This window comes from Taeniopygia guttata, chromosome 20 (genome assembly GCF_048771995.1).
Source record: "Taeniopygia guttata chromosome 20, bTaeGut7.mat, whole genome shotgun sequence".
In the NCBI taxonomy this organism is placed as follows: Eukaryota; Metazoa; Chordata; class Aves; order Passeriformes; family Estrildidae; genus Taeniopygia; species Taeniopygia guttata.
In genome coordinates, this window is record NC_133045.1 from 8,990,980 (window position 1) to 9,016,806 (window position 25,827).

Here is a 25,827-nt window from a genome sequence, read left to right on the forward strand (position 1 = left end):
GAAGCGGAAGTGCCGCTCTGGCCTCGCGGGCAGCGCCGCCGCTTCCGCCGCCGCCGCCGCTTTCCCGGCCGCCTCTCCCGGCTCTGCTCCGCTCCGGTCTCGCCTCGGTGTCGCTTCGCCGCCACCGCCATCATGAACAAGAAGAAGAAGCCGTTCCTGGGCATGCCCGCGCCCCTGGGTTACGTGCCGGGGCTGGGCCGCGGGTGAGACGCCGCCAGGCCTGGCCTGGCCCCCCCCCCCCCCCCCGGTCCCTTCACAGCCCGGTCGCTCCGCCGGGCCCCGGGGCTCTCCCGAGCCCTTTCGCTGCCCGGCTGGGTCACACCTCCGTCTGCCGCTCGTCCCCGTCCCCTCGGGGTGGCCCGCACGGCTTTTCAGTGCTGTCCTTTCCTGATGGCTCCCGTTCGTTCTCTGGCTGGGCGGGTTTGTGTTTAAAAGCGAGCCTGGCTCCCAGGATGAGTTCCCGGCTGCTTCAAACCGGCAAAGGATTGTATCCCTCCTAATCCTATGCCTGTGTGTGGGTGGGAGCGTCTGAAAAATGATCATACCTGGGGGCTTTTATTGAGGGAACAATGAGGGAGTTTGGTGGTGGCTGAGACCATTTTTAGGGTGTCGTTTGCTGGGTGTGAGTTGTGTTCATTCCCCACTGATTTGCTGTTGTCTTCCCTGGGGAGATCCTGCTGGCTGTGCCCACTGGGGTGCTGCCAGGTGAGTGTGGGGGTTCAGCTCCAGCTGCCTTTGCCCCATCCCCAGCCCGTGGTGCCCCACAGCCTGCAGGGTCGGCTGAGAGACCCAGAGACAGAATTCAGAAAGGGGCTGTGCATGGGATGGGTGGCAGTGCCGTGAGCTGGGTGGTTGCAGGGTATTTGTGGGAAAAGTTTTTCCTATAAAAGGGTGCCCAGAGAAGCTGTGGCTGCCCCACCCCTGGAAGTGTCTGAGGACAGGTTGGATGAGGCTTTGAGCAATCTGGCATAGTGAAGGTGCTCCTTCCAACCCAAACCATTCCATGATTCCAAGGCTGTTTCCCCCTGGCTTTACAAAAGCTGATCATGAGGAATGCCTGATGTTCTCCCAAAGGAATGATGTTTTCCCTGCCTGCCCTGAGCAGGGGCTGTGGCAGGCTGGGGTAGCAGTGAGCTGAGCAGGTTTGTCCCTGCAGAGCCACGGGCTTCACCACGCGCTCCGACATCGGCCCTGCCCGCGATGCCAACGACCCCGTGGACGACCGGCACGCCCCGCCGGGCAAGAGAACCGTGGGCGACCAGATGAAGAAGAACCAGACCGCAGATGATGACGATGAGGATTTGAATGACACCAACTACGATGAGGTCAGGAGGTTTTCACCATCCTGCAGACGTTTACCCCCAGGTGGAAGAAGAGTCCTTGAGCCCTACTCCTAGCTGAGGCTTCAAACCCAGAGCTTCCCATAGTTTGCAGGCAGCATTTCCTTTTTTATTTATTGATTGAGACCTCAGTATGCACAGTGGCATGGTGCTTACAGATTTTTGTTGTGGCCTTGCTCCATGCATTGTGGTTTAATTGCTGATGCAGAGCCCTGAGAGTTTTTGGAAAATATCTATAAATAAAAATTAGTTTAAGCATTTCAGGAATTGTATTTTTTTTTTTATTCTTCACAAATGAAAGCTTGTGTGCTTTGACAAGATTGGACTTGATGATCTTGGAGGTATTTTCCAACCTAAATGACTCTCTGATTCTGTGCCATATGTTATCATTAAGTGGCCTGTATAGTCTCTTAAGTCCCACTTTGGTTGGTTGAATGTTGTGATATTATTTCTGCTTGCTTTCACTGGTGTAAAAAGTGGTTAAAGGAAGAGAATGGCTCTTCTATCCTGGGATCTCATTTATTGTTGAATAGAAGTGGTTTAGAGAAAGAAGCAATTTTGTAGCAGTTTTGCTTCAAATGGTGTGGGAGAATAAACACCACCATGGGGTGGTGTTTATTTATCCTTCTGGAGGATGTTTTTATTTAGGGATGTGTTAGTCTGATGCAATGTTATCAGAAGCAGCCTGTGAATGCATTTTCAGGTGATTGTTGGCTGTTGCAGGAACATAACAGGAACTTAAAAAAACTGCCTTTTTTCCTCTTTTTTCTTCCTCTCTCTCCAATTTCCAGTTCAATGGCTATGCTGGGAGCCTGTTCTCAAGTGGCCCTTATGAAAAAGATGATGAAGAAGCAGATGCTATTTATGCAGCTTTGGACAAGAGGATGGATGAACGCAGGAAAGAAAGGAGGTAGGATAAGCTACAGCACTGGCAGGGGGTGTTTCCTGGTTAATTGAGGATGACAGGCATTTTGCACCACTTGCTTTGATAGTGGATGTGGTTAAATTACTTCACTGTAGTTAATTAAGAGTCGCTGTAGTTCATTAAGATGGTGTGGGGAGATGCATCACAGACTGCACAGTAGACTGGAAATTGTTAGAGAAGTCACCTCCTGCTTGTAAACAGTGTGTGTTACTTGTTAAATTCACGTCTCATTAAGAGGAGGTCAGAGACTGAAGTTCACTTGGAGATGTCTGGTTTTACACTATAATACTGTCTTATTTGATAAAGGATCTCTTGCTGTAATGTTGATAATCTAAGGTTGGAAAAAATGCCCTTTTTTATGCCCTAACTCTTATCAAACACATTTTTCTGTTATGTGAACACTTTAATCAAAGACTTGCCAAGTGCTGCTTTGAGCATAACCTCAGTATTCCTTTTCCTAAGGGAACAACGAGAAAAAGAGGAAATAGAAAAGTACCGTATGGAACGGCCCAAAATTCAACAGCAGTTCTCAGACTTGAAAGTAAGGAAATAAATGTCTGAAATGTGACTTTTTATGAGATACAAGGGGTGGCTGTGTGTTCTTCTGTGTGTGTTTGTTTCTTTGCTCTGATTTTGTGTATTGGCAAACGAGTACTGTGATATTCCCCAGATTAGAATTACTTTCTGTTGGAAGAGTAAACACTGGTCATGGGGATACACAAGGCAGTGAAATCTCTGCAGATTTTGATACTGGTCATTTTTGTTTTGTGCTTTGTGGAAGGTGCTACACTTCTGTCTTTGAGGGAAAATGATAATTTGTTGGCATTGCAGGAGAAGCTGAGCAGAATCTTCTGATTCTAAATCTTCTTTTAAGTAAAATGTATTGTTTAAGCTGTTGTCTAATGATCAGTAGTAAACCACTCAATGCTCCAGGCACTAGGATTAATCTGAGTGTTTGTAGCACTGAATCTAATAACAAAATTGATTTGGAATCTCAGTCTGGACTAAAACCAAATACCCATTAAATGCATCTAATTCTTTTGTACATTGGATTAGGAAAAAAGTCTGACCCTTAAGTGTTTAATTGATCTTGAATTATTTCAAGAAAATAAATCTATTAAGGAGTTAGAGCATTTCAGAAGCCATTTCTGCAGCAAATACTGATGACAACTCCTGTCTGAACAGCGGAAATTAGCGGAGGTCACTGAGGAGGAGTGGCTGAGCATTCCTGAGGTTGGGGATGCCAGGAACAAGCGGCAGAGGAATCCTCGTTATGAGAAGCTGACTCCTGTCCCCGACAGCTTCTTTGCAAAGCATTTGCAGTCAGGGGAGAATCACACTTCAGTGGATCCACGCCAGACTGTGAGTAAACAGCAAACCTGGGCAAGCTGTGGCCAAACTGGGTCAGAGATGAGTGTTAAACTGAGACTGGGGAAAAGATACTTGACCAAAAAACTTGGTGTGGTTTGTGAGTCTTCCAAAGGAATTCTGGATGTTAAATTTGTGTGCTTGCTGGAGACTTTCAGTGCTATTACCAGAGAAAACATGGGGATAAGCAGAGAAAACCTGGCTCTTGTTTTAAAGATGGAAGAGTGTGTCTTTTCCTATTTGCTGAATGCAGGGTGGTGATAGTTTTGGTGAGCATAACCATTTCTGTTACAATAACATCTTCCAAAGAGGAAACAGAAAATAAAGTTTGCTTTCACCTAATGGTTTTTCTATTTCTGGGGTGATTGTGTTAAAAATGGTTTGCCTTTCAGTCAACTAAAAATGAAATAATTTAGCTTGTTGCTCTGTGGCCAGAGTCTACTGTGGTCATAGAATTATAGGAGCAGCTGACTGGCTTCAGGTGTCCATGGGACTTCTTTGCGGATATTCTCATTTAAATGTGCCAGGTTCAGATGCTTGTGCTTGAATTTTTCACTTTCTGATTGCTTATTTTACTGACTTGACAAAACTTTAGTAGTTACCTTTAGATTTGCAAATCCTGTATGAGAAATGTTTTGGCATCCAGGGAAGCCATATCGAAAGTATTTGTGGGGGTTGGGCATCCTTGTCCTGCAGCTTCTGGGGAAGTGCAGATCAGCCAATAGTCTGAATTAGTTTTGAAATCTCAGAAGAGGTTTTAGGAATTACTTTCTCACTTTTTTTTTTTTTTTTTTTTTTTTTTTTAATAGCAATTTGGTGGACTGAATACTCCATATCCAGGGGGTTTGAATACTCCATACCCAGGAGGAATGACACCAGGCTTGATGACACCTGGGACAGGTGAATTGGATATGAGGAAGATTGGCCAAGCCAGGAACACCTTGATGGATATGAGGCTAAGCCAGGTAAGGATGTGGGAAGGCAGGATCTGTCACTGGTTTTAGAAAAGTGTTAAATTCTCTTGAGTGTTAAAAGATCCAAGAGCAGCTGAGCTGTGAAATAATTTTATATTCCCTCTCCCCAAATTTAATGCCCTCAAAATGAATAGAATTTCCTGAGAAATACTGTTTTTTCCCTGGAATTCTTGGTCTTTATGGGAGAACAGACTGCCTGGTTATAGCAGAGATGCCCTTGAGGCAATCAGCACAGGTAGTGCTGCCAATGGAAGCATCTCTTCTGTCCTATGTAAGGATGCAGGACAAACTGCTGAAAAATACTGATTTTTTTTTTTTTTTTGCCTTCTTTATCGTTGATTTTCTCATCTAAATCTGGTTATTCTAAAAAGAATGCCTTTAGCTGTCAGGGTTGAAAGACCTTTGGGCGACTGCTTATCACCAAGCTGCTTCTTGTCTGGATTTTAATGTTAAAATTGTGTATTTTAGAAATTAAAAAAAAAGCTTGTAAGCAAGGCTTTGTGTTTTTCTCCTTTCTTGCTTTTGGGAACAGATGAATATCTAGGATTTTTGTAGAGCCACAGTATCTTTTTAGGTGTTCAGGGGCTGTGAGTGGTCATTTCAGTAGCTCTGATTTGACTTTCCCAGGTGTCGGACTCTGTGAGTGGCCAGACTGTAGTGGACCCAAAAGGATATTTGACAGACTTGAATTCCATGATTCCCACACACGGAGGAGATATCAAGTAAGTTTAAGAAGGATTAACAGATTTATCCTCTTAGCAGTGGCACTGATCCTACATGTAAATGGAAATCTGTCTGAGTGGGTGCTTTCAGCTGGCATTTAGTTTGTAAGAAATGCCAGGTGAGTTTTTGAGGATGAATTCTTTTAACATGAGATCTGGTCTAGTCTTTCAGTTGAGGTATTAGCATCTGACCTGGATGCATCAATTGTGCAGATTGTTTCCATTCCATCCCTATTTCCATGCCAGAGTGATGGCAGTGTGTGGCTGCCTGCCAGCCAGGAAATAACCTGGTTAATTGTACCTGTGTGCTGCTAATTTAGGCTTGATTGACAACCTCTGAGAACCTCTTTAGCCTGGAGCTTGACGTGTGTTTCATAAAGACTTGCTCTTTAAGTCAGAGCAATATGTGCAAATATTGATGCTGATTCTTGACTTACATCAGTGCTTGGGCTTATCAGCTTCTGGCTGCAAGTGCCCAGCTGTAATTCCCAGAAATCTTGCTTAAATACGTAACTGGTTTTCCCTGTGATCTGGCTGTGCTGGTGTGTATTTGTAAGCTTGTTTTGGGAGGATGTAATTTGTGTTTCCAGTATGGGAAAATTTGAAGTCACAGTTACTGTGCAGCTGAGCACATCCTGGTTCAGGAGAATTGTTTCCCAGTGTGCTGAAAATTTTCCTTCCTGTTTTTCCTCCTCCTTTAGTGATATCAAAAAAGCCCGTTTGCTCCTGAAATCCGTCCGAGAGACCAATCCTCATCATCCACCAGCCTGGATAGCATCTGCCCGACTGGAAGAGGTCACTGGCAAACTCCAGGTGGCTCGAAACCTCATCATGAAAGGAACAGAGATGTGCCCTAAGGTCAGAATTGCTTGCTTCCCTGCTGATCCTTGTGGGATAGTACGAAAAAGTCGTAGTTCATGAGCAGCAGAATCTTTGTTAAGCTTGATTGAGGCTCTGCCTGATAACAGCTTCACTGTTTACTGTATTACAAAACACCTGCTTAGCCAGAAGCTGTGACTTTATATTCTTGTTCTGGTGTAAAGGAAGATGGGTTGTTTTTCCTGACAGAGTGAAGATGTTTGGTTGGAAGCTGCTCGGCTTCAGCCTGGAGATACAGCCAAGGCTGTTGTGGCCCAGGCTGTGCGGCACCTGCCACAGTCTGTGCGGATCTATATCAGAGCAGCAGAGCTGGAGACAGACATCCGTGCCAAGAAACGTGTCCTTAGGAAAGGTGAGAGTTCCTGTGGGCCCAGGGAATGAAGGCATTGCACTCTTGGTATTGTGTTGTAAGTTGTTCAAGATGTGGCCATAAGTTCAGGTGCATTTTTTGCTTCCTTGTTGAAGTTACAGTTGACAGTTTGTGTACTAATGGTGGAATTTGCTGCTGTTGAGCCGAAGAACAAAGGTGTTGAAGTGTTTGTAAAGCATCCTTCGGCAGGAAGCTGCTGGTACTGAACAATTCCAAAATGGTATTTCATTTACCTAAGCCAGTTCCAGCTTGATCACAATTAGATAAGTGATGAAAGCAATTAAAAAATTATGTTCTAAGGATAAAAAGGTGCTCTAGATGTCACCTTGTAATACTTTTTGGAAAAGATACCTGAATTGATTGTTTCTGCTTGCTTATAGCCTGTTAGATGCCACAGTGGCTACTGCTGGAGGAGCTTTAGAGGTCTTGGGGTTCTCAAATCATTGAGCCTGTTGAGCTGCAGGATTTGCTTTACTGTAGCAAGTTTTGTCCTTGATAAAGAGCCTTTCTCTGTGGTGTTTGCCTGAAACCTTACATTTTCTTGGATTCCGTTGCACTTGGAGGTTTCCCTTTTTCATGGAATTGCTATCTTTTCCAAACAATGAGCTCTTCAACAGCAGTTTGTTGTGTTGTCCTGAGTCTAGGTATTCCTCAGAGGTTCAAAATACGAATTCCTTGATTACTTTAAGTAGCTGGGCCTGTGTCAGTAGAGATTAGTTCCTCCATGACTACTGAATTGTATTAGTTACATCTCCTGCCTTTAATCTAGACAGTGAAAAGGGTCTGGATTTAATACATTTACTGAATCATTGTGAAGCAGTCTGCAGTGTTGAGTGGTTTAGGTTCAAAGGAATTAGTTGCCTCCCACCTCTTACCTCTTGCATGTGAAATGGCAGATCTCTAATGAAATGACCTCTTACTACATCTTGATGAAAGGCATCTCAAAGTTGCTGGATTTGAAGTGCTAAAGAGTTCAGATATTAACTATTCAGTAGCTTTTTAAATTTCCATTGGCTCTGCAGTGCAGCATGGTGTGCAGTGCTGCTCCTGTGACGCTGTGTGTCTTTCTCAGGAGCAGTCACAGATGTTGAACAGTAAAACACTTTGAAAGGAGCAGAAATAGATCTGTGAGCCCAGCTCAGGTAGGGGAGGGTCTTGTGTGATAGCAGTGACTTACCCACTAAGTACTGAGCTTTGCTTCAGACACTGTATTTATGAAGAGAAAAACATTCAGTTTTTGGAAACATCTATCTAATCTCTTGATACAAAGCTGTTAGTGGAATGGAACTGGATTTATCTTTCTCTTTCCAGTTTCTGCCTGTTAACAGCTTCACAGTGCTGCTCTGCTACTTAGGGAGCATCAGTAATATGGAGCTTGGAGCCTTAAGTGGCAGCATAACCCATTATTTTCCCAAAATAAAAAAGCTTGAGTGCCAGGTAATGTCACTGAAGTGTGACCTTTCATAATGCATTTCTCCTCTCTGTTTGCTGTGTGCATTCCTACCATTCAACAGAACCTCTGGAGTTTTTAAAACCTCAGCCTGACTGGAGGCCCAGCAAGCTGAGTGGCTGGAACACAGCTTCAGGTCTAAAAACCAAATTCTGTATTTATGGAAGCATGTTCTGTCCTGCAGAGTGATGCTTTCAGCTCTTGGAGGCTGACATTACTCACTTAAATTCTTCAGGAAAATCTCTCCTGCAGCTGCAGACTTGGAGACAAATGGTTAATGCTTGTTGTAAATCTCTGTATATGTTGGGGTGGGATGTGCTCTGAGTTGAGGCTCGGCACTGTGCCACTGTGTCTGCAGCAATGCCTCAAAGAACAGCCTTGCCTGGAAGCCCAGCTAGTTCCAAAGTGGTTTTAGATGCCTTTTCCCACTCATTTTTGTGTTCCTGTGATTGTGCTTCCTTTATTGAGGAGGGTTGTGCTCAGTCCTCTGTAACTATGGCACATTTGTGTACAGTCACCATGGAAGCACTGGAAGTAATGCTGCAATGCAGCTGATTTCAGCAGTCTGGGGTGCAAATTGGAGTGACAAAAGACTCAAAAGCCCCTTTGGTTTCTCAATCTCTTAATGAGATGGGCTGAGGAAAGTTGTTGTTTAGCATTTAATGTTTGAGACAGCACATGTAGGACAGGCTGCAGAGAATGCAGTTCTACCAGCAGCACCTAACTCTTAGACAAGATAAAGGAAGCCTTGAAGAATCCTAATTAGGTGGAGTCCATATTGGATTGCTGGAAGCACTCTTGGTACTCATTGCTTAGAGTCAGCGAGACCTTTAAGTTTTTATGCATCCCTGTTTTATATTTGCATGGCAGGACAACAGCTCTTTGGGAAGTTAAGCTGGGGTCCATTGAGCTGTCAGGAGAGGCTTGCAGGAAAATTGCATTGTGAAGGAGCAGTTTCAACATGTAAGGAACAAGGCTGTATTACTAGTTAGTGTTAAAGATGCTGCTTTTCTATAAAGGCAGACCCGGTGTGATTTAAGCTGCCCAGTTTTGAAGATCCTCATCTGCTCATTTGCTGAGACTGGAAGCTTTGTTCAGCCAGGTGTTTTACTGAGGAGGATGCAATTACAGCCTGTACAACAAAAAAGCCCTTGGCTCTCCAAAACCTGTTTCCAATTAAAATGATTAAGTGTTTTATTTGCTGATTTTAAATTCTTATTGCTGAAGCAAGAGCCCAAATAAGTAAATTCCCTCCTTTCCCTCCTTCAGGACATTTCCTTGTAATAGCACAAATCCTTTATTATATCATGTTTAGAAAATACAGATCTCATTGGTCAACTATTTTATCATTATTGACATAATTGTTTTGCCTCTCTAGCCCTTGAGCACGTTCCAAACTCGGTGCGTTTGTGGAAAGCAGCCGTGGAGCTGGAGGAGCCTGAGGATGCCAGGATCATGCTGAGCCGGGCTGTGGAGTGCTGTCCAACCAGTGTTGAAGTGAGTTTTAAAAAAAAGTGAAATTAAAAAACCCTACACCTCACTTCAGGGTGGCAGTAGAGCTTTGCAGGCAAAAGGCAGGGTGAGCAGCATTTCTCCACATGAAGTTTTCTCCCACATGCTTCATGCCACAGTGGGAAGGATATATGATGAGTAGTGGAATGTGTTTTTTTCTTTGGAGTTACTTGTCTGGTGGTCATTACATGCCTCATTTTGGTGTGTAATTGTTAGGTTAGTCATGGCAGTGCACAGCTGTGCCTGCTGTAGGCACTGAGCCATGTTTGTGTCCATGTGTGGTGCCTTGACAGTTGGGAAGACAAGTGAACGTTTAACCTGGCGAATCTAAAAGTTACTCATCTCTGAAACTACCAAACTAGAGTGTTAAATTCAGCTGTTTGAGAGGTGATGTGAAGAAAATAGGAGTATAACAGCCCAGCAGATGGGGATGATATCCAGAGATGATCAGGACTGAGCTTCAAGGGCAGCGACATCCTGTTCTCCTCTCCTCCATTGGTATTCCACAGCCTCCTTGAAGTGCTTGAGGACTGTTGCCAACCAGTAGCAAGCAGCGTGAAGCTGCTTATCTCTGTGGGCTGACACTGCCTTACAGCAGCCTTGTCATCTCCTTGTTCTCATCTCAAATCCATCTTTTGTGCTCTGCAGCTGTGGCTGGCGCTGGCAAGGCTGGAGACATATGAGAACGCTCGTAAAGTCCTTAACAAAGCCCGGGAGAATATCCCGACGGATCGTCACATCTGGATCACTGCTGCCAAACTGGAGGAAGCCAATGGAAACACCCAGATGGTGGAGAAAATCATTGACAGAGCCATCACATCTCTTAGGGCTAACGGGGTGGAAATCAACAGGGAGCAGTGGATTCAGGTATGTGCTCGGTCTTGAAGGCCCAGGGGGACTCTTCAGGTTCTGTTCTGAAGGCTGCTGATGGTTATGGGACAGAGTAATTTTGCACCTGGCTTGTCAGTGGAGCTCCCTGTGAAGAGACAGGAGATGAGACTAAAAAGCTCAGTAGGGTCAAGGCCTTAAGTGATACCCCAGGGTAACATCACATGTGTTTTGCTGAGAAATGTCTGGTTTGCTTCTGTCATGGAAGATAAGTAGCTTCAAGTTGAAGCAGCTGCTGCCTTAAGTAGGATGGAGGCTTAAAGCCTTCAGTGAAGGATTTATGTATTTTTTTGCATGTGTCTCTTTTGGCTTGACAGGTATTTGTTTGCCCCACAAGTCTTTGTCAAATGGCATTATGAGAAATCATTACAAATGTTGCATTTGCAGCATGTAGGAAATATTCTGTTAGTCCTGTATGGAAGCTCTTTCCTTCTGAATATGTTCTGTGCTTTGTTTGATCATAAGTCTTTAAAGCAGTTTCCTATTAAAATAATTTACACTGGGTCAAGGCAGCAAAATCTTATACTGCTTAAGAGCATTGATAATGAATGAAGTATTTAATATTAAATGGATATCCTTGTTAACATCTAAAAGAATTCTGAATTTCTTTACAGCAGTAAAATAAATTAAAGGTTAATTTCAATTTCTCTTTAAAAAAAAATCTGTGAGCAGAGCCTCTGCATCATTGTGTTCTCGAGTTCCTTCTCAGTACCAGAACTGCTCTATTTCTGTTATCTGATCTGAGGGCTTTTCAACAAGTTTAAGCAAGATATGCTTGGCTTTCTGAAAGCTTTAGGTGTCAGGAAACACCACTTTTCCATACATGTCTGGTGAGAGAGTCCTTGCACCTTTGACTTTACACTGCTTCGTGGTATACTCCTGAATTTAGTTATTGCTAAGCCCTTATTGAGACTTAATCCTCTCAAAGCTGAAAGAAGGTCAGTAGTTTTGATATTACAGTTCTTCCTTGTGAAACTTTTGCTTTTTTTGTGGCCAGATTCCTGCTTGGGTCAGCCCAGGGTTGTGGAGCTGTAGGAAAAGACTTGTGGGTCTGGAAAGATCACACATTGCCACCTTTGCAGTGGATGGAATTGATGTGATCCATTTTTTAAGCAGCTTGTGAATGATTCTGTGTACAGCTGCAGCATCTTCCTTGTGGGTGCAGCCTCCTCCTCAGTGACAGGGTGTGTTTGAGCAATGAGATGTTTGTGCTCTGGCAGTGACCACAATGTCTCTGTTTGTGCCTGAGGAGTTGCCATTGCAGACTTTAACCTCTTGTGCTGAGCCCTCAAAATGAGCAGGGCTTTCCTTGTTGTTTCTAGGATGCCGAGGAATGTGATAAAGCTGGAAGTGTGGCCACATGCCAGGCAATCATGAGAGCTGTGATTGGGATTGGGATCGAGGAAGAAGATCGGAAACACACCTGGATGGAAGATGCAGACAGTGTATGTCCAGCTGTGATGCTGCTTTTTGTTATGGGTTTGTGTTTTTTCATTAGAGGAAATTGAACTGGTGCCTGGGAAATGGCTTTGTCAGTGAAAGTGGATGTGATTCCCACACCACCTGACTGCCTCTGGCCAGGTCTCTGCCTCAGGAGGTTATTATAGAGCTTTATTCAGATTTCAGTTTTTACTAAGCAAAAAGTTCATATTGGTATAACTTGTCTAACTTGGTGTGGAGTTTGTTTTTTTTTTGTGAGTGTGAGGCATCAACAGAGATTGAGTTATGAGTAAAGGAGCTGGGAGTTGAGTTTCAAGGCATTGTAGCTCAGGAGTTAATATAAGACTGGACAAGGGGGTGGGTAAAAGTTTTACCAGGCTTTTTTTGCTTTAGGGGAATAGTTTGAACATGTGCTAAGAACTAAATCATATTTCAGCATGAAAAATGTCCAACTTCACTGGCCTTAAATTGGCCTCGGAGCAGTGGGGGGCACATGCTGTGGTGCTTAGGGTTTTGCCTGTGAAATAACAAAATGAAGTGCTAACATGAGATCCTTTCCAAAGCCTTGCTGATGTTTCAAGCTGTCCTGTGAGTGTCAGTCCCATTGAAAGGCCAGGGATTCTTGTGCTCTGTAGAGGGATACTTGGAAATTCCTTCCCTGCTTCCTTTAAAAAAGCTGATTGTAAGTGTTCTGTTCTCTATTAATGCCTCAATTCATGGATTACACCGAGTTACTGAGTTCTGGGTTGAATTGTGCATGTGTAATTCCTGCTTGCTCTTGATTCCAGTGCTCCCTTAAGCTGACTTAGTCCTGATCTGTTTTCCCTCAGTGTGTTGCTCATAATGCCCTGGAGTGTGCCCGAGCCATTTATGCCTATGCCTTGCAAGTCTTCCCAAGCAAAAAGAGTGTGTGGCTGCGAGCAGCCTACTTTGAAAAGAACCATGGAACCAGGTATGTGTGCTGCACGACCCCTGCGTGGAGGGCTTCATCCCTGTGGCAGGGGGACAGGCTGGGGATGAAGGAAAACTACAGTCAGGTCCCTGATGTGGTGCAAGTGCAGAGTTAGTGCAGCTGGATGAAACTCACTGGTGTTTTTTGCAGGTCTGACCTTCTTTTTTATTGTTGTGCTCAGAACATCCTTAAGTTTTATGAAGTCATAAAATGGTTTTTGGCAATAGGGATTATGTGGTAAAAATAGCTGTGAAGAGACAAGGTAGGAACAATTGTCTTTGAGAAGGCATCTCTGGAAAAATATAGGAATACAAATCACCTAAAATGTGTTTTATTTAGTTTTCATAGATAAACTACTTCATAGCTGAAGGTGTCCAAGCATCTCTGGTATTTTCTGTTTAAACACTGTGAATGTGTATCACATTCTGAATTAAGATTGGTGTTATACTGTTACAGCTCAGGCTCTTTTTACAGTTTATTCACCAAACTTTACATGTTAGAAACTTTCTGCCCACAGCTTAGACTAAAGCAAACAATCTCTGCAGTAGGCCACTTATACACGTGGAATCATCCTTATTAAAGGCAACAAGGCTACATTGTGAAAGTGAGTGTAAATGCTGAGTTCTTCCTCATTCAAGCCTTTTTTTTTTGTTGTTGGGAACAAATATACCTTCTCTTTTGATGTTGTTTTACCATGTTTCCCAGTGGTGGCTGGCTTTTAAGCCCCATGTTCTACCTGAAAAGTGTATTTGCCAGAGGAGAAAAAAATAAATTGCATAAGATCAAGACAACCTCATCTAGTAATTCTGAAAACCTTCCTGTCTCAGCTTCTATTAAGGTTTGTTAAACAGAACGACACTTTCCAAGAGAAAAGAGCTGTTTGTGTGAGGGCTCTTTCCACAGAGGCTATCAAAGGTGTCTGAACAATGAGCCGTTGGTGGAATGCTGATTTCAGAACCCTTGTGAAAAAAGACCTCACCCTTTCCTTGTTATGAAACAACTTATCAATGTTTACAGCGTTGGACTTTGCAACAATATTTATAACACTGAGTGATAGTGGAAATGGTGAGAGAGAGCTCGCCTTTGGCAGCACCTTGAGGGATTGTAACTTGCTGTTTCTTGTCTTCAGAGAATCCTTGGAGGCTCTTTTGCAGAGAGCTGTTGCTCACTGTCCCAAAGCAGAGGTGCTGTGGCTCATGGGAGCCAAATCCAAGTGGCTGGCAGGAGATGTGCCAGCAGCCAGAAGCATCTTGGCCCTGGCTTTCCAGGTGGGTCTGTTACACTTGCCAGAGGGTGTTAATTGTGACAGGTAAAGAATACAGAGCAGGCTTTTTCTGTCAACACCTGATTCCTGCTGCCTTCCAGAGTGATGGAGACTTCCGCTGTTCTTTGATTGCTTTGTGTGGCAAAATGTTCTGTAAAATACACCAGGTTCTCAGCTGGAACAAGTTGTCCAGAGAGGTTGTGGCTGCCCTATCCTTGGAGGTGTTGAAAGACAGGTTGGATGGGGCTCTGAACAACCTAGTCTGGGGCATGGCATCCCTACCCATGGGATTGGGATGAGATGATCTCTAATGTCCCTTCCAACCCAAACCAGCCTGTGATTCTGTGAGTTTGCAAACCATCAGTTTTACTAGCATGACTCCCACCAACCCCAGCCATGGATCAAAATCCTGTTGTCTTGGGTCACCTCAAGGGAAGGATTATGGTCTGCCCTAATGAGATCTCTGCATTACTTATGCCTTGGATCAAACCCACTAATGAAGGGAATTGCCTGCTGGATGCTGTAGCAAAGATAGACAGAGTGTTTCTAACACTGGGAATTAGGATTAAAAGCTAAGTGAGAAAAAAAGACAGGTCTTGAAATGGAAGGTAAAAGATACTTCCTTAATCTGTTCTCGGTGCTCTTTGTTACTAGGCTGGAAAGTTCTTGACTGAAATGACTTTTATTGGAAGAGTTTTCACAGACCTCAGTGGGGAATTAAAGCTGCAGCTTTTTTGCTTGAGGGTAATAAAATGAGGGTCTCATTGTGGCAGACCCTGTGATGTTTTCAGTATTTAAACTGGAAGTTCAGAAGATCAAGCATTACTGCTTTTCAACAATTGAGAAGCATCCAACTTCTAAACTGGCATATATCTTTGTGTTGCCCATCTGTTTTGGAGGATTTCTATAAACTTCAAAGGTCAAAGAAGACTGGGAGGAGCTTACACTGAAAAAAATCCTACTGTGGATTGACAAAGCTCTGATTTCAATTTTAATCTGGATCAAACAGAGGATTAAATCTGCTGTTGATTCACTGTGTGCATTTGTCTGTCACTTTGTGTTCTTGCAGGCCAACCCCAACAGCGAGGAGATCTGGCTGGCTGCCGTGAAGCTCGAGTCGGAGAACAATGAGTATGAAAGAGCGAGGAGGCTGCTGGCAAAGGCTCGCAGCAGTGCCCCCACAGCAAGGGTAAGGATGTGTGGAGGGTGGAGAGGCTCAGGCCTCTTGGCCACGGGGGATTTGGGATGGAAGGAGGAGTTCCTTCAGTTCTGTGGCTGTAGGGATTGACCCTGTGGCTCCCTGCCATTGCCTTCCGGCCGCCTTGCCGAGCGCTTCGAGTTGCGACACAAAGTCGTGGCATGATGGGAAAAAAAGGCTAGGATCAAGTGAAGGGTTTCAATTGGTTTTTTACACAAATGGCAAAAGTCAGGAAATTCCCAGTTTACAGCTGTTTGTGTAATGTTTATTTTGCATAAAAGCACGTCTTGGAAAAAAGAGAAAATGCTTTCACAGAAGACTCACTTATGGTTTACTAAAGACAGCTCTGGGGTGGTTTGGTGCTTAAAGTTACACTCCTGTGTTTATCTCCAGTTACCTCTGGTATTATAAACTGTCCATTTTCAGCTCTTTTTACAAAAGCATTTTAACTTGTCCAAGTAAATGAAAAGTTAGTTTGACCCCTGTCTTCTGTTCCTCCTCCCTTGTTGTTACATCCTACATCTTTTTAACTGTCCTCTTCCTCCCGGAGTCAGGGAGCTTCTGCAGCTGGGGCTGAAGCTCTGCTCTCAGACTTGATGCCTCTCTTGTGAGGTTACAGTGGGGGAGTTTGGGAATGGGGAGGATGAGGATCACAGAGCACTGAGAGAGCCTTTGGTTTGTAATATATTTCTCATAGCTGTGGCTGCCCTGCGTAGCCAGAAGGAAGGATTTGAGGGACAGAAAAGTACATGTACAGTTTGTAATGAGCAGGACAACAGAGCCTGAAGCCATAAGTAGAAAAGGTTGTCTTGGTAGCTTGGATCTGAGGAGATCAGATGGTGCTGGTGAAGGAGTCTCAGGTTTGTTAATTGGTTGTACTGTTAAAGCTATGCTCTTTATGCAAATACTACTTTTCCAATGCAAGCCATTCTGTGATTCTGTGATAATGCAAATGCCAGATCTATGTTAATAATTATGTAAATAGGTGAGATACAGGTGGACCACACTGTTCTAATTCTGCTAGTATTTGCATTTACCTTTCTTATTGTTACTTGTTCCTGCTATTATTTAATGCTGACGTTTTAATTTTTATTTTACTTAAAACTGTAGCTAATCAATAACATTCTAATGGATGCATAAAAGTGGGAATCTGCTGCTTTGGCAGTTTCATGGTTTTCCAGTGGCTGCTGGTGGTAAACAGCTCTGCTTTGTTCCCAGGTCTTCATGAAGTCTGTGAAGTTGGAGTGGGTGCTTGGGAACATTGCTGCAGCCCAGGAGCTCTGTGAGGAAGCCCTGAAACACTATGAGGACTTCCCCAAATTGTGGATGATGAAAGGACAAATTGAGGAACAAAAAGAGCTGGTAGAGAAAGCACGGGAGGCTTATAATCAAGGGGTAAGATGGATGTTACTGCAGGTTTGCTTTGTGCTGCTGGCATGGAGAGATGTCTGTCTTTGAATCAAAATGGATAGCCAAAGACATGATTTCTGCCATTGGTTAAAACAGTAAAAGAAAAAAAAAATGAAATAAGCAAGAATTTCTTTTACCTATTACCCTTGGGCAAGATTGACTTTCTTGCTTGAGAGAGTTCCCTGTATGCCTGACTCCTCACAGGCAGGAAAAAAGGCTTTGCACAGTAATTCTCTAAGACCTGTAAAGACTAAAACCAGAACTCTTAAAAGAAAATCTTTCTCAGCAGCTCTTAGATACACACTGTGAAAGGAGGTGGCCTACAGAGCACTACTCTCTCTTTTAAATGGTAATTGGTGTTCTTTGGTATGACAGCCATCAAAGTAATTTGGACACAGGTTTCTGCCAGGGTCCATATCCTAATGACTCCCTGCACACTCTGCTGTGCTTTGGGATGTATGAGAGCACCCCATCTGCAGAAGGAGCACAAATTGTAGCTGTGTTAAGGCAGGTATATTCTTTCTCTTACTGCTGGGATAGCTCAGCATACCTGACGTACCTGACTATTTTGGGTACAGGAAAAACTTCACTTCTGTGCTGTAAAACTAACTGGAGAAATCTGAGAGACATAATCAACTCAATGTCTTTTCTGCTAAACTCTCCAGGAGGATATAGGGAGGAAAGTTCTTTTCTATAGGAATTACAAGATTTTTTTCTTCCAATTTACCTATGAGCATACTTTTTTTTCTAAAATACAGTTGAAGAAGTGCCCCCATTCCATACCCCTGTGGCTTTTGCTGTCCAGGCTGGAGGAGAAAGTTGGGCAGCTGACTAGAGCAAGAGCCATCTTGGAAAAGTCTCGCCTGAAGAATCCAAAGAATCCAGATCTCTGGTGAGTTGTGTGGAGTTGAAGTGAATTTGGGCTACAAATTCAATCTGTTCTTCAGGACAGCTATTTCACATAAGTCCCAGGCTCAAATGGCTGAGATTAATACAATGCCCATCCTGGAGTTTCTTCTGGACTAATAACTTCCCTGAATAGCAGAAATGCTTTGTTGGTCCTGGCTAGCTACTGGAAGATCTGGGAAGTAGTTATTTCTTTACTGATTGTTGTAGTGCACAGAGTATGCAGCATGCACAGGGCTCTTTCCTCGCTGTTACAGTCCCAGTTTCAGATTGTTTGTTATCTGGACCATTATGGAATGAAAGTCACATTTATTTTTAGATGGAGAGGAATAGGAAGATGTCAGTCACCTACACATATTCAGAATATGGGCAGATGTTTGCAGTTTCCAGTAACCCTCATCAGTGTTTGTTTCAGCCTAGTGAATGTTGTCATAAATATCAGCAGAGTCTCTTCCCTGCCAGGTTGGAGTCTGTGCGCTTGGAGTACCGAGCTGGGCTGAAGAACATTGCAAACACACTGATGGCCAAGGCACTGCAAGAGTGTCCCAATTCAGGTGAGCTGGATCTCAGTTCTACTTTAAATACAATTGTTTTGCCCAGTTGATAAAAGCACTTTTTTTTTCCCCCAAAATGTCCTTTTTGGCCAGATCTCAGAATACGGTGGTTTGGAGAGGTGGAAGTCATCCTTCTGCAAAGGAAATGTTGAGGGTCTTTGAGAACAATCCAAATTACTTTGTCCTCTCTCACACCTGAGGGGTCATGGGTTGGTATTGTTCCATTTTTCTGCAGTACCCAGTATATTATTGGATCCACAGTTTGTCCCCAGGCTTCCTGTAGAAACATCTTGGATATGGGTGGGCTTTTCTTGGAAGCTGGTAGAAGTCTGCCAAGCTTTCAAATGAACAAAAGACACTTCTGTGTTTGTAGTTAGGAAGTTAAGTGGAAAAATGGTGCTTTTCCTGTCCCTCTTAGAGTACAGCTGGCCTTAGGAGATTCCCAGTTGCTGGTTTGCCTGCTAGTTGCACCACTGTGAGTTTAATAACTTGTGCTGGCAGTGAATTTCAACCACAGTCATGATTATAGGATCATGAACCATAAATGTTCAGTCCTGGTTTTTGATTATTTTAGCTCATGTAAGAAAAGGCTACGAGGTCATATGATGTAAGTCAGTTAGTTCTAACCAGCAGTGGAAACATTTGCCTCTTGGGATGGGAGGATAAAGTGCCTATCACATCCCTATTTTGGGGCAGAATTGCATGAAGACTTAATTATTTAAACATGTTGACATCTTTAGGGAGAAGATGTCATGTAACTACAAATTGTAGTAACTTACTTCAGGGCAAGGCTTGGCTTGCCTTCAGGCTAGGTTTTGAAGGGTGTTTAATTGGTGGCTGTTTAAGTCTCAGTAAAATAATTGGGAATTAAGTGACTTTTATGACACTATAAACTCATTGCAAGGTACTCTCCATGCGAGTGGGTCACCAAAGCAGCAACACCCAAAATCCTGCTTTGTTTTTGTGAGTGACCTAATGAATGTTTGTCATCAGAGGCTGTTTTACAGATCTGCCTGTTGCTATGGAAATGGACAGCAGGATCTCAGTTTCTGTTTAAACAATTGCTTCCAACTTTATCTTAGACCTCAACAAACCATAATCAAAGCCTGCAGGACTTGGCTGGTTGGCCACCTGCAGTCATATAAAGGAGAGGTTTGGGTCCATCGATTGCTGAATTGATTCCTGATGGGTGGCAGGCTGCACAAAGAATAAAATAGAAATATTATGGTGTTTGTGATCCTATATGTAAAGAGCAAGAAGAAGAGAGTCTCTCTCCTGTCCATCGCTGCAGTTATCAAAGATCGTGTGTGTTCCCATGGTGTCGTTTATGGGAAGCAAGAGTGCTTTGATGGAGTCCTGGCAGACACCAGCTCTCAGGCTTTGCTTTGAAGTGATCAGGTGTGCCTGGCTGACATGAGAAACTGCAGATTTCATGCTCCCCTGAGCATATTTCCTTCCTTGCTTTTGGCAGTGAGAGGAGCTAGGGATTAAACCCAGCTTTCCTGGATCTACTCTGTCCTTCATCAGTGTGTGTGGAGCCAGCATCAGTAAGACTGTGATGCTCTCCAGCACCCTTGAAACTGCTCCCAGACTGTACTTTGCACTTTTTGAGACTTCTGCCACTGCAGTTGCCTGTTCAAACAGACAGATACCTTTCCCTTTGGAAATGCTGATTTGCCCTCTCTGTCCCAGGGTTTGCAGTGTCTCATCTGAAAAGCCTGAGCTCTGGTGCTGGAACTGCAGGAATTGTGGTACAAAAACCCCCAGAACTGAAGCTCCAGCATGGTGCACACAGCAGCTAAAAATTCAGAGTACTGAGTGAAGTATCTGTGTGAAAAGAGTGGTTTGGGATGAGGTTGGGGGTGAATAACTGCCAGGGTGGGGGCTGTACTGCTGCTTGTGTTGCACAGCACTAGCCTGATGCCAGGGTGGTGAGGGTTAACCTCAAAATAACACTAAACAATTTTCCTACTTGATTTGATTAAGGAATCCTGTGGTCAGAAGCAATTTTCCTTGAAGCACGACCGCAACGAAAGACCAAGAGTGTGGATGCTCTCAAGAAGTGTGAACATGACCCACATGTCCTGCTGGCTGTGGCCAAGTGAGTGTCTGTGCTTGATGCTGTAAATATATCCATGTCTGTATGTGGCTGCTTCCAGGATGGACCACTGCACTCCAGCACAGCCATGTGATTCTGGCTGCAGCAGCTCTAATAAGTCCCAAAGCAAGGAACAGCTCTCCAGCTGTCTCCTAGTAACTGTGCAAATCTCTCCCTTGATTCCAAGTGAGGAATGTCAGCCTGCCCTCGAGCTGTTCTGGTGGGTCTGGGACTGGCACAGGCAGCAATACACTCACAAAAAGCCAGTGCTGCTCCTACACTCACAAAAACCCCTGCAATCTGCTTTTTTTCTGTCCCTTGAAGAGGATTTCACTGTGCTGTCAGGTGAACTAGGCTTTATTAAGTGGTTCAGGGTATGTTTTAAGTATCTGTGAACATAGGGACTTTTTTTGTTTTTTAGTTATTTTAGAAGTTTTATGTGGCTGTGTAGTTTTCATCTTTTCTCTCTATCCTAGATTCTGTCAGGTGTCTTTAAATTCTGAGCTAGATATTCTGCTCCTGAATGTCCCCTGTGGCAGTGTTCTTCAGCTGTGCCCTTTCCCAGAATGCAAACCACCAGCCATTCTGTAGTTTGCTTCTCTGAAATGGGAATATAATCTACTAGGAATTGTTTTCTTGTCCAGGTTGAGTTGTGAGGATTCCAGTGATTAAAACCCACTGTTAGAATTGATGTGTGCCACATCCTGCTCTGATGTGTGAACAGCCTTACAGCAGCTGTGATGGAAACAAACTTACTTTTCTCCCTTTGTGAATAGCAGAAGAGGTTAATACAGGAGACATTTTGCTCGACGTTGCCCAATTCTTTCACAACTTAGTTTATAAGCCAAAGAAAACTGTAGGATACACTCCAGTGACTGCAACACTGGATTCTGCCAGATCCTGACAGCTGACATGTTCAGCTTTAGCAGCAAGTGAGAAAAATGTTAACTTTTGCTTTATGGCAACTGCTCCCAGGCTCCTTCTGGTGCAACCTCAGGCTGTTTAACAGCTAATCCAAATATAAACAGCTTCCACCACCCATCAGGACTTGCCTCTGTAGGTAGAGTGTCACACATCTGTGACAAACTTTTGTTAAATATGTTCCTGAAAATGGCCACTACTTGCAGGTGTTAAACCTCTGCTATCATTGTTCATGCTCTTGTAAATCACAGTTTATTTAACACAGAACAATCAAGAGTATTATAGGGCTTAACAACAATCACATAAGCTGTATAATTTTATGACAGACTAAGCTCTTTATGAGGGGTGGCTGATTTGATAAAGACCTTATAGCTCAAATGAACTCTTTAATGCAAAGGAGTTAAACCAAGAGACTCTTGACTCAGCTGGTTCATTACTGGGGAAAAATTTCAGCATTGGCCAGTGCCTGGATGAAATGGCAGCAGTGGGGCTGTGCCAGGCTGGAGTTTGAGTGCAGAAGCTTCCATACTTGTTTTTCCTTGGAAAATGGGGCTGACAAAGCAGGTCTGCTCCACTCCACTCCAGCAGGCTGTGTAGGTGTGAGCATGTGACTATACAGCAGTCACTTAGCAGGTTTTAGAAGTTATTTTATTGTTAGATGCTGAAATTGACTTGAAATGTATAGAAATTGAAGGAGTGGGAATAGATGTAGGCATGTAATCCTGTCTCTTGGACATGAAATCTAGAACAGCAAAATTAAAGCAATTGAGGCAGCAAAGGCTGAGCTCAGTAATGCTTCCCCTCTCAGCAGAGCCTGTCTGTGCCTGGGGCTGAGTTATCCTCTAAGTTATCCTGCCTCACTGTGGGGCAGTGAATAGGAAGTGCTGGATGTTCTTTTCAGTCCTCTCACTCCCTTCCCTTCCCAGGGGCAGGATAGTCTGCAGGTTACCTAAAAATCTGTGGTTTACTTCCTTGGAGAGCAGAGAACTGGAATGCCTGCAGAGCCTTTAAGTTGGAGCTCTTGTGGGTTGCCATCTTCCTCTAAAGTGAGGCTGTTTGTCAGCTCCCCTCTGCTTTTCCCACCAGGCTGTTCTGGAGCGAGCGGAAAATAACCAAGGCCAGAGAGTGGTTCCACCGCACAGTGAAGATAGACTCTGACCTGGGGGATGCCTGGGCCTTCTTTTACAAATTTGAGCTCCAGCATGGCACAGAGGTGAGTGTGTGCCTGGGAACAGGGGAGGCAGCAACAATCCCTGCCTGGCAGGGGTTGCCCAGTCCTGGGATTGCTGCAGTGCTGGGCTGAGCACGCTGCCACTGCTCCTGCCTGTGTGGTCACAGGGGAGGCTGGGTGTCACGCCTGGTCATGAATGAGCATGCACAGGCCTGTGTGGTGGCTTTTCAAAGGTGCTGTCATTAGCTGAGCTGTGTTTCAGGCTGCTTTGCTGTCCACAGTCCTGCTGGTTCATGCAAAAATCTCTGAAATGAATCTTCCTCTTGTAAAACTTAAGCTTGCTCAGAGGGGATTGTGCTGGAATTGTGGTTCTGGGTTTGTGCAACTGGGACTGCTTCTTCCTAAGTGTTGAGTACAGGTTGCACGTGAATGCAGCCAGAGGAACAGCCAACTCTAATCTCTTCCAGCACTTTTTACTGCTGATTCTGCTGAAATGATGGGGGTGTTTATCTTCTGACTTCAGAGAGACCTTTCACTTGACACAGCTCCTGCAGGTGGTAATGCACAGGAAGTTTCTGCTGCAGTTTCTCTGCAATAACCAAAACTTGCTTACCTGCAGCTCAGCCAATTTTCAACTTACCTGCAGTTCAGCCAGGCAGGAGACTTGCTGCTTCTGAATTTTGACTTGGACTTCCTTTGAAAATAACAGACCCCAAACCCCACCATAATCTTTGGAAGAGTGTTTGAATCAGGGAGGGTTCAATTTTTGGTTGTCTTCTGGAACAAACCAGGACAAACTGTAATTTCTCTTCCCTGTAGGAACAACAAGAAGAGGTGAGGAAGCGCTGTGAGAATGCTGAACCTCGCCACGGAGAGCTCTGGTGTGATGTCTCCAAGGATATAGAGAACTGGCAGAAAAAGATTGGAGAGATTCTTGTGCTTGTTGCAGCCAAGCTGAAAAATACCTTCTAGAGTGTGCTGGCCTCAGCTGCCTCGCAGGTCCCTGTAGGACTTAACCTGCTCGTGGTGCCCTAGTGGCACAGATTTCGAAGGACAGGACATGGATAATGATAGGAATCAGCTTTCTCCCAAAAGGAAAAGAGGCTTCCTTCTTTCCTCAGCATTGCCATCAGCTTCTGCAGCACATGGGAGCATTGTGGCTGGTGTCACATAGGAGACAGGAGCAGTCTTGTGAGGCTCTGTTGCATTTCCATGTTGATTCCTGACTCCCCCTGCAAACACTAGCTTTAATTAGCGCTTGTATGGATTCTGACATGTGGCAGTCCCCCTGTTCTTGGCCCTGGCATGTGTTCCCTGTCCCCCTTTAGTGTTTGGCCCATCTGATCCTGGTTCCTTGTCAGCAGATCTGGGTTGTTGCTGTTGGAATACACTGAGTGTCCTTGAAGAAGATGGGTGCAGTTTTGGGAGCAGCCCAGCAGCACAGGGAAAGGTCTGGGCTGGCTTCCCTTCTTTAGGTGCTTTAGTTTGGTCTCTACTAACAAGCTGCTGCACAGCTTGGAGGTGTTCCTCCAACCTGAGCAGCTGGAGCATTTTGTCAAATTCAAAAGCATATTTTTAGAGAACTTTTCCTCAATTTTTAAATGTATATAGTAAAGCTTATTATTTTAGGTATCTGAGTTCATTAAGCACAGTGGTGGTTTGAAGTAACAAGGCAAACTCAGCAATCCCTGAAAGCCCTTTTGAAGGAAGAACATTTATTTAGAGTTGTTGGGAGACTGTGCTGTTACACAGCTGTGACTGCCTGTGGCTGGGAGGTTTGGGATGGCTCCCTCCAAGTGTAGATAGAAAAAAGCAAACTCAAGAGGGGGAAAGCTTTATGTTTGGGACCCTTTGTACACTCTTCAATTTTCTACACTTGTGATGTATACTATTTTTACCCCAACCTCCTGACTTGTGATCACAGAATGAGAAGCTGTACTGTCTTACACCTGAGGCTATAGCAGCTGTATCCAGGTCTGTGGATGTGCATTATCCCTTCTATTTAGTTGGAGAAGAAACTCCCTTATTACTTGTTGGAGAATATGTATAAAATACAGCTTCTTCTTTTTTTTTTGTTTCCTTCTGTTGTCTTCGAGTGTAATTCTGACTGGGAAGAGTGGGTCTGATAGCAGAAACCTTTGGACTTATCAGGCTCCCAGCACTGTGGGAAGGTGCCTGCCAGTGGTGGCTACACCAAGCTGGGCTACAGCCTCTTGCCAAAACGGATGAGAAGCCAAAAACGGATCTTCTAACGCTGGAGCAGAAAGGCTTTTGCTTCCAGGTTGGTCTGGAAGCAAAAACCTTTGTTTCTTTGGTTTCCTAATGGAAACTCTTGTGCATTCTCTGGAATAGCTGATGAAAGGGTGTAGATCACAGATGTCCCGTGGAATTGTAGTTTCCCAAAGGTGAGTGAGAGGCATTGGGAGTTGAGAGGCTCTTGCTTAGGGATTTTGTGCCATTGTTGGAAGAGAGTGGAAGAGTTTGGGAAGGGGAATGGAGGTGATTTTTGAAGGAGAGGGTAGACATGGCAAGGGACCCTGGCTGGACAAGGATTCAAGGCTGAGGCAGAAACTACAGGATAAAAACAACTTTAAAAGTAGTTTTCAAATGTGTGCTGTCCTTCAGCCTCTTGTGCTCCCATGGGGGCTATATCCTGCTTTTTTTGGGCAAGGAATGTGGCATTTTCATTCCTGGTATAGTGATGTGCTGGGGAAAGCTGACTGCTTGTGGTGCATAAATCCCTCTGCCCAGTGGTGCTGTGGTGTTGGTGGCTGCAGAATTGGGATGGAAAAGGGAAGTGGGGATTGCAGTGGTGTGGCTTTTCCTGCTGGAGAGATTCCTGACTTGCATTGGGAGCATTTCCCTTGAGCCACATAACCTAGCATTGATGTGTGTCCTCATGCTACACCCCTGCCCCTTGCTTAGGTGGCACCACCACATCTTGCAAGGAATTTTTGGGATGTGGAAGCCCCAAGGAAGGGGCCCTATGCTGGACACTGTGCCATCTTCTCACAACATCAGGCTCCTTTGGCCACCTGCTCTTGGTACCTGCAGCTTCCCTTTCCTTTGGGCTACGTTCCTTAGCTTGGAGATTATTTTTTCTTACTTAAAAGGGACCATCAATCTTAGAGCCTTTTAATGTTTGTAGCTGTCTTGGTGGTTTTTAAATGGATTATGGCACCCATGAATTTTAGCTATATATAGAGCTCAATAAAGAAGTTATATGGGTCCTGTCCCAATGGAATGCTGCAGTGTGCTGTTGGTCCCACTTCCTGGGGAGGGACGTTCTCACCAAGCTGAGCAGAGCTGGATTATTCACCATTTGTTCTATTTCTTACTCAATCACCCACATTCAGCTCCTCAGCGGAGCCTTGTTGCAGTCCGTTCAGTTTTTCCCAAAATTGATAGGAATCGAGTCGGGGCAATTTCTGTGCCTGGGCTCGGGGCTCGGTACAAAATGCAGAGGGGAAGGAGTAGAGAGCTTT

The 25,827-nt window shown here is 44.4% G+C and overlaps 1 protein-coding gene across 1 annotated transcript; it reads left to right on the forward strand.

Moving 5' to 3' along the window:
* Positions 1-25,586, forward strand: PRPF6 (pre-mRNA processing factor 6). The gene is made up of 21 exons (XM_030288907.4): positions 1-203; positions 1,157-1,325; positions 2,132-2,250; positions 2,728-2,806; positions 3,451-3,627; positions 4,443-4,598; positions 5,235-5,329; positions 6,031-6,187; positions 6,398-6,560; positions 9,407-9,525; positions 10,189-10,407; positions 11,751-11,873; positions 12,699-12,820; positions 13,950-14,088; positions 15,154-15,273; positions 16,501-16,677; positions 17,451-17,584; positions 18,061-18,152; positions 20,139-20,253; positions 22,258-22,384; positions 23,162-25,586. Exons 1-21 carry the CDS (start codon positions 133-135, stop codon positions 23,312-23,314), a joined length of 2,826 nt encoding a protein of 941 aa, XP_030144767.1. The 5' UTR covers positions 1-132; the 3' UTR covers positions 23,315-25,586.
* The last annotated feature ends 241 nt before the right edge of the window (positions 25,587-25,827 follow it).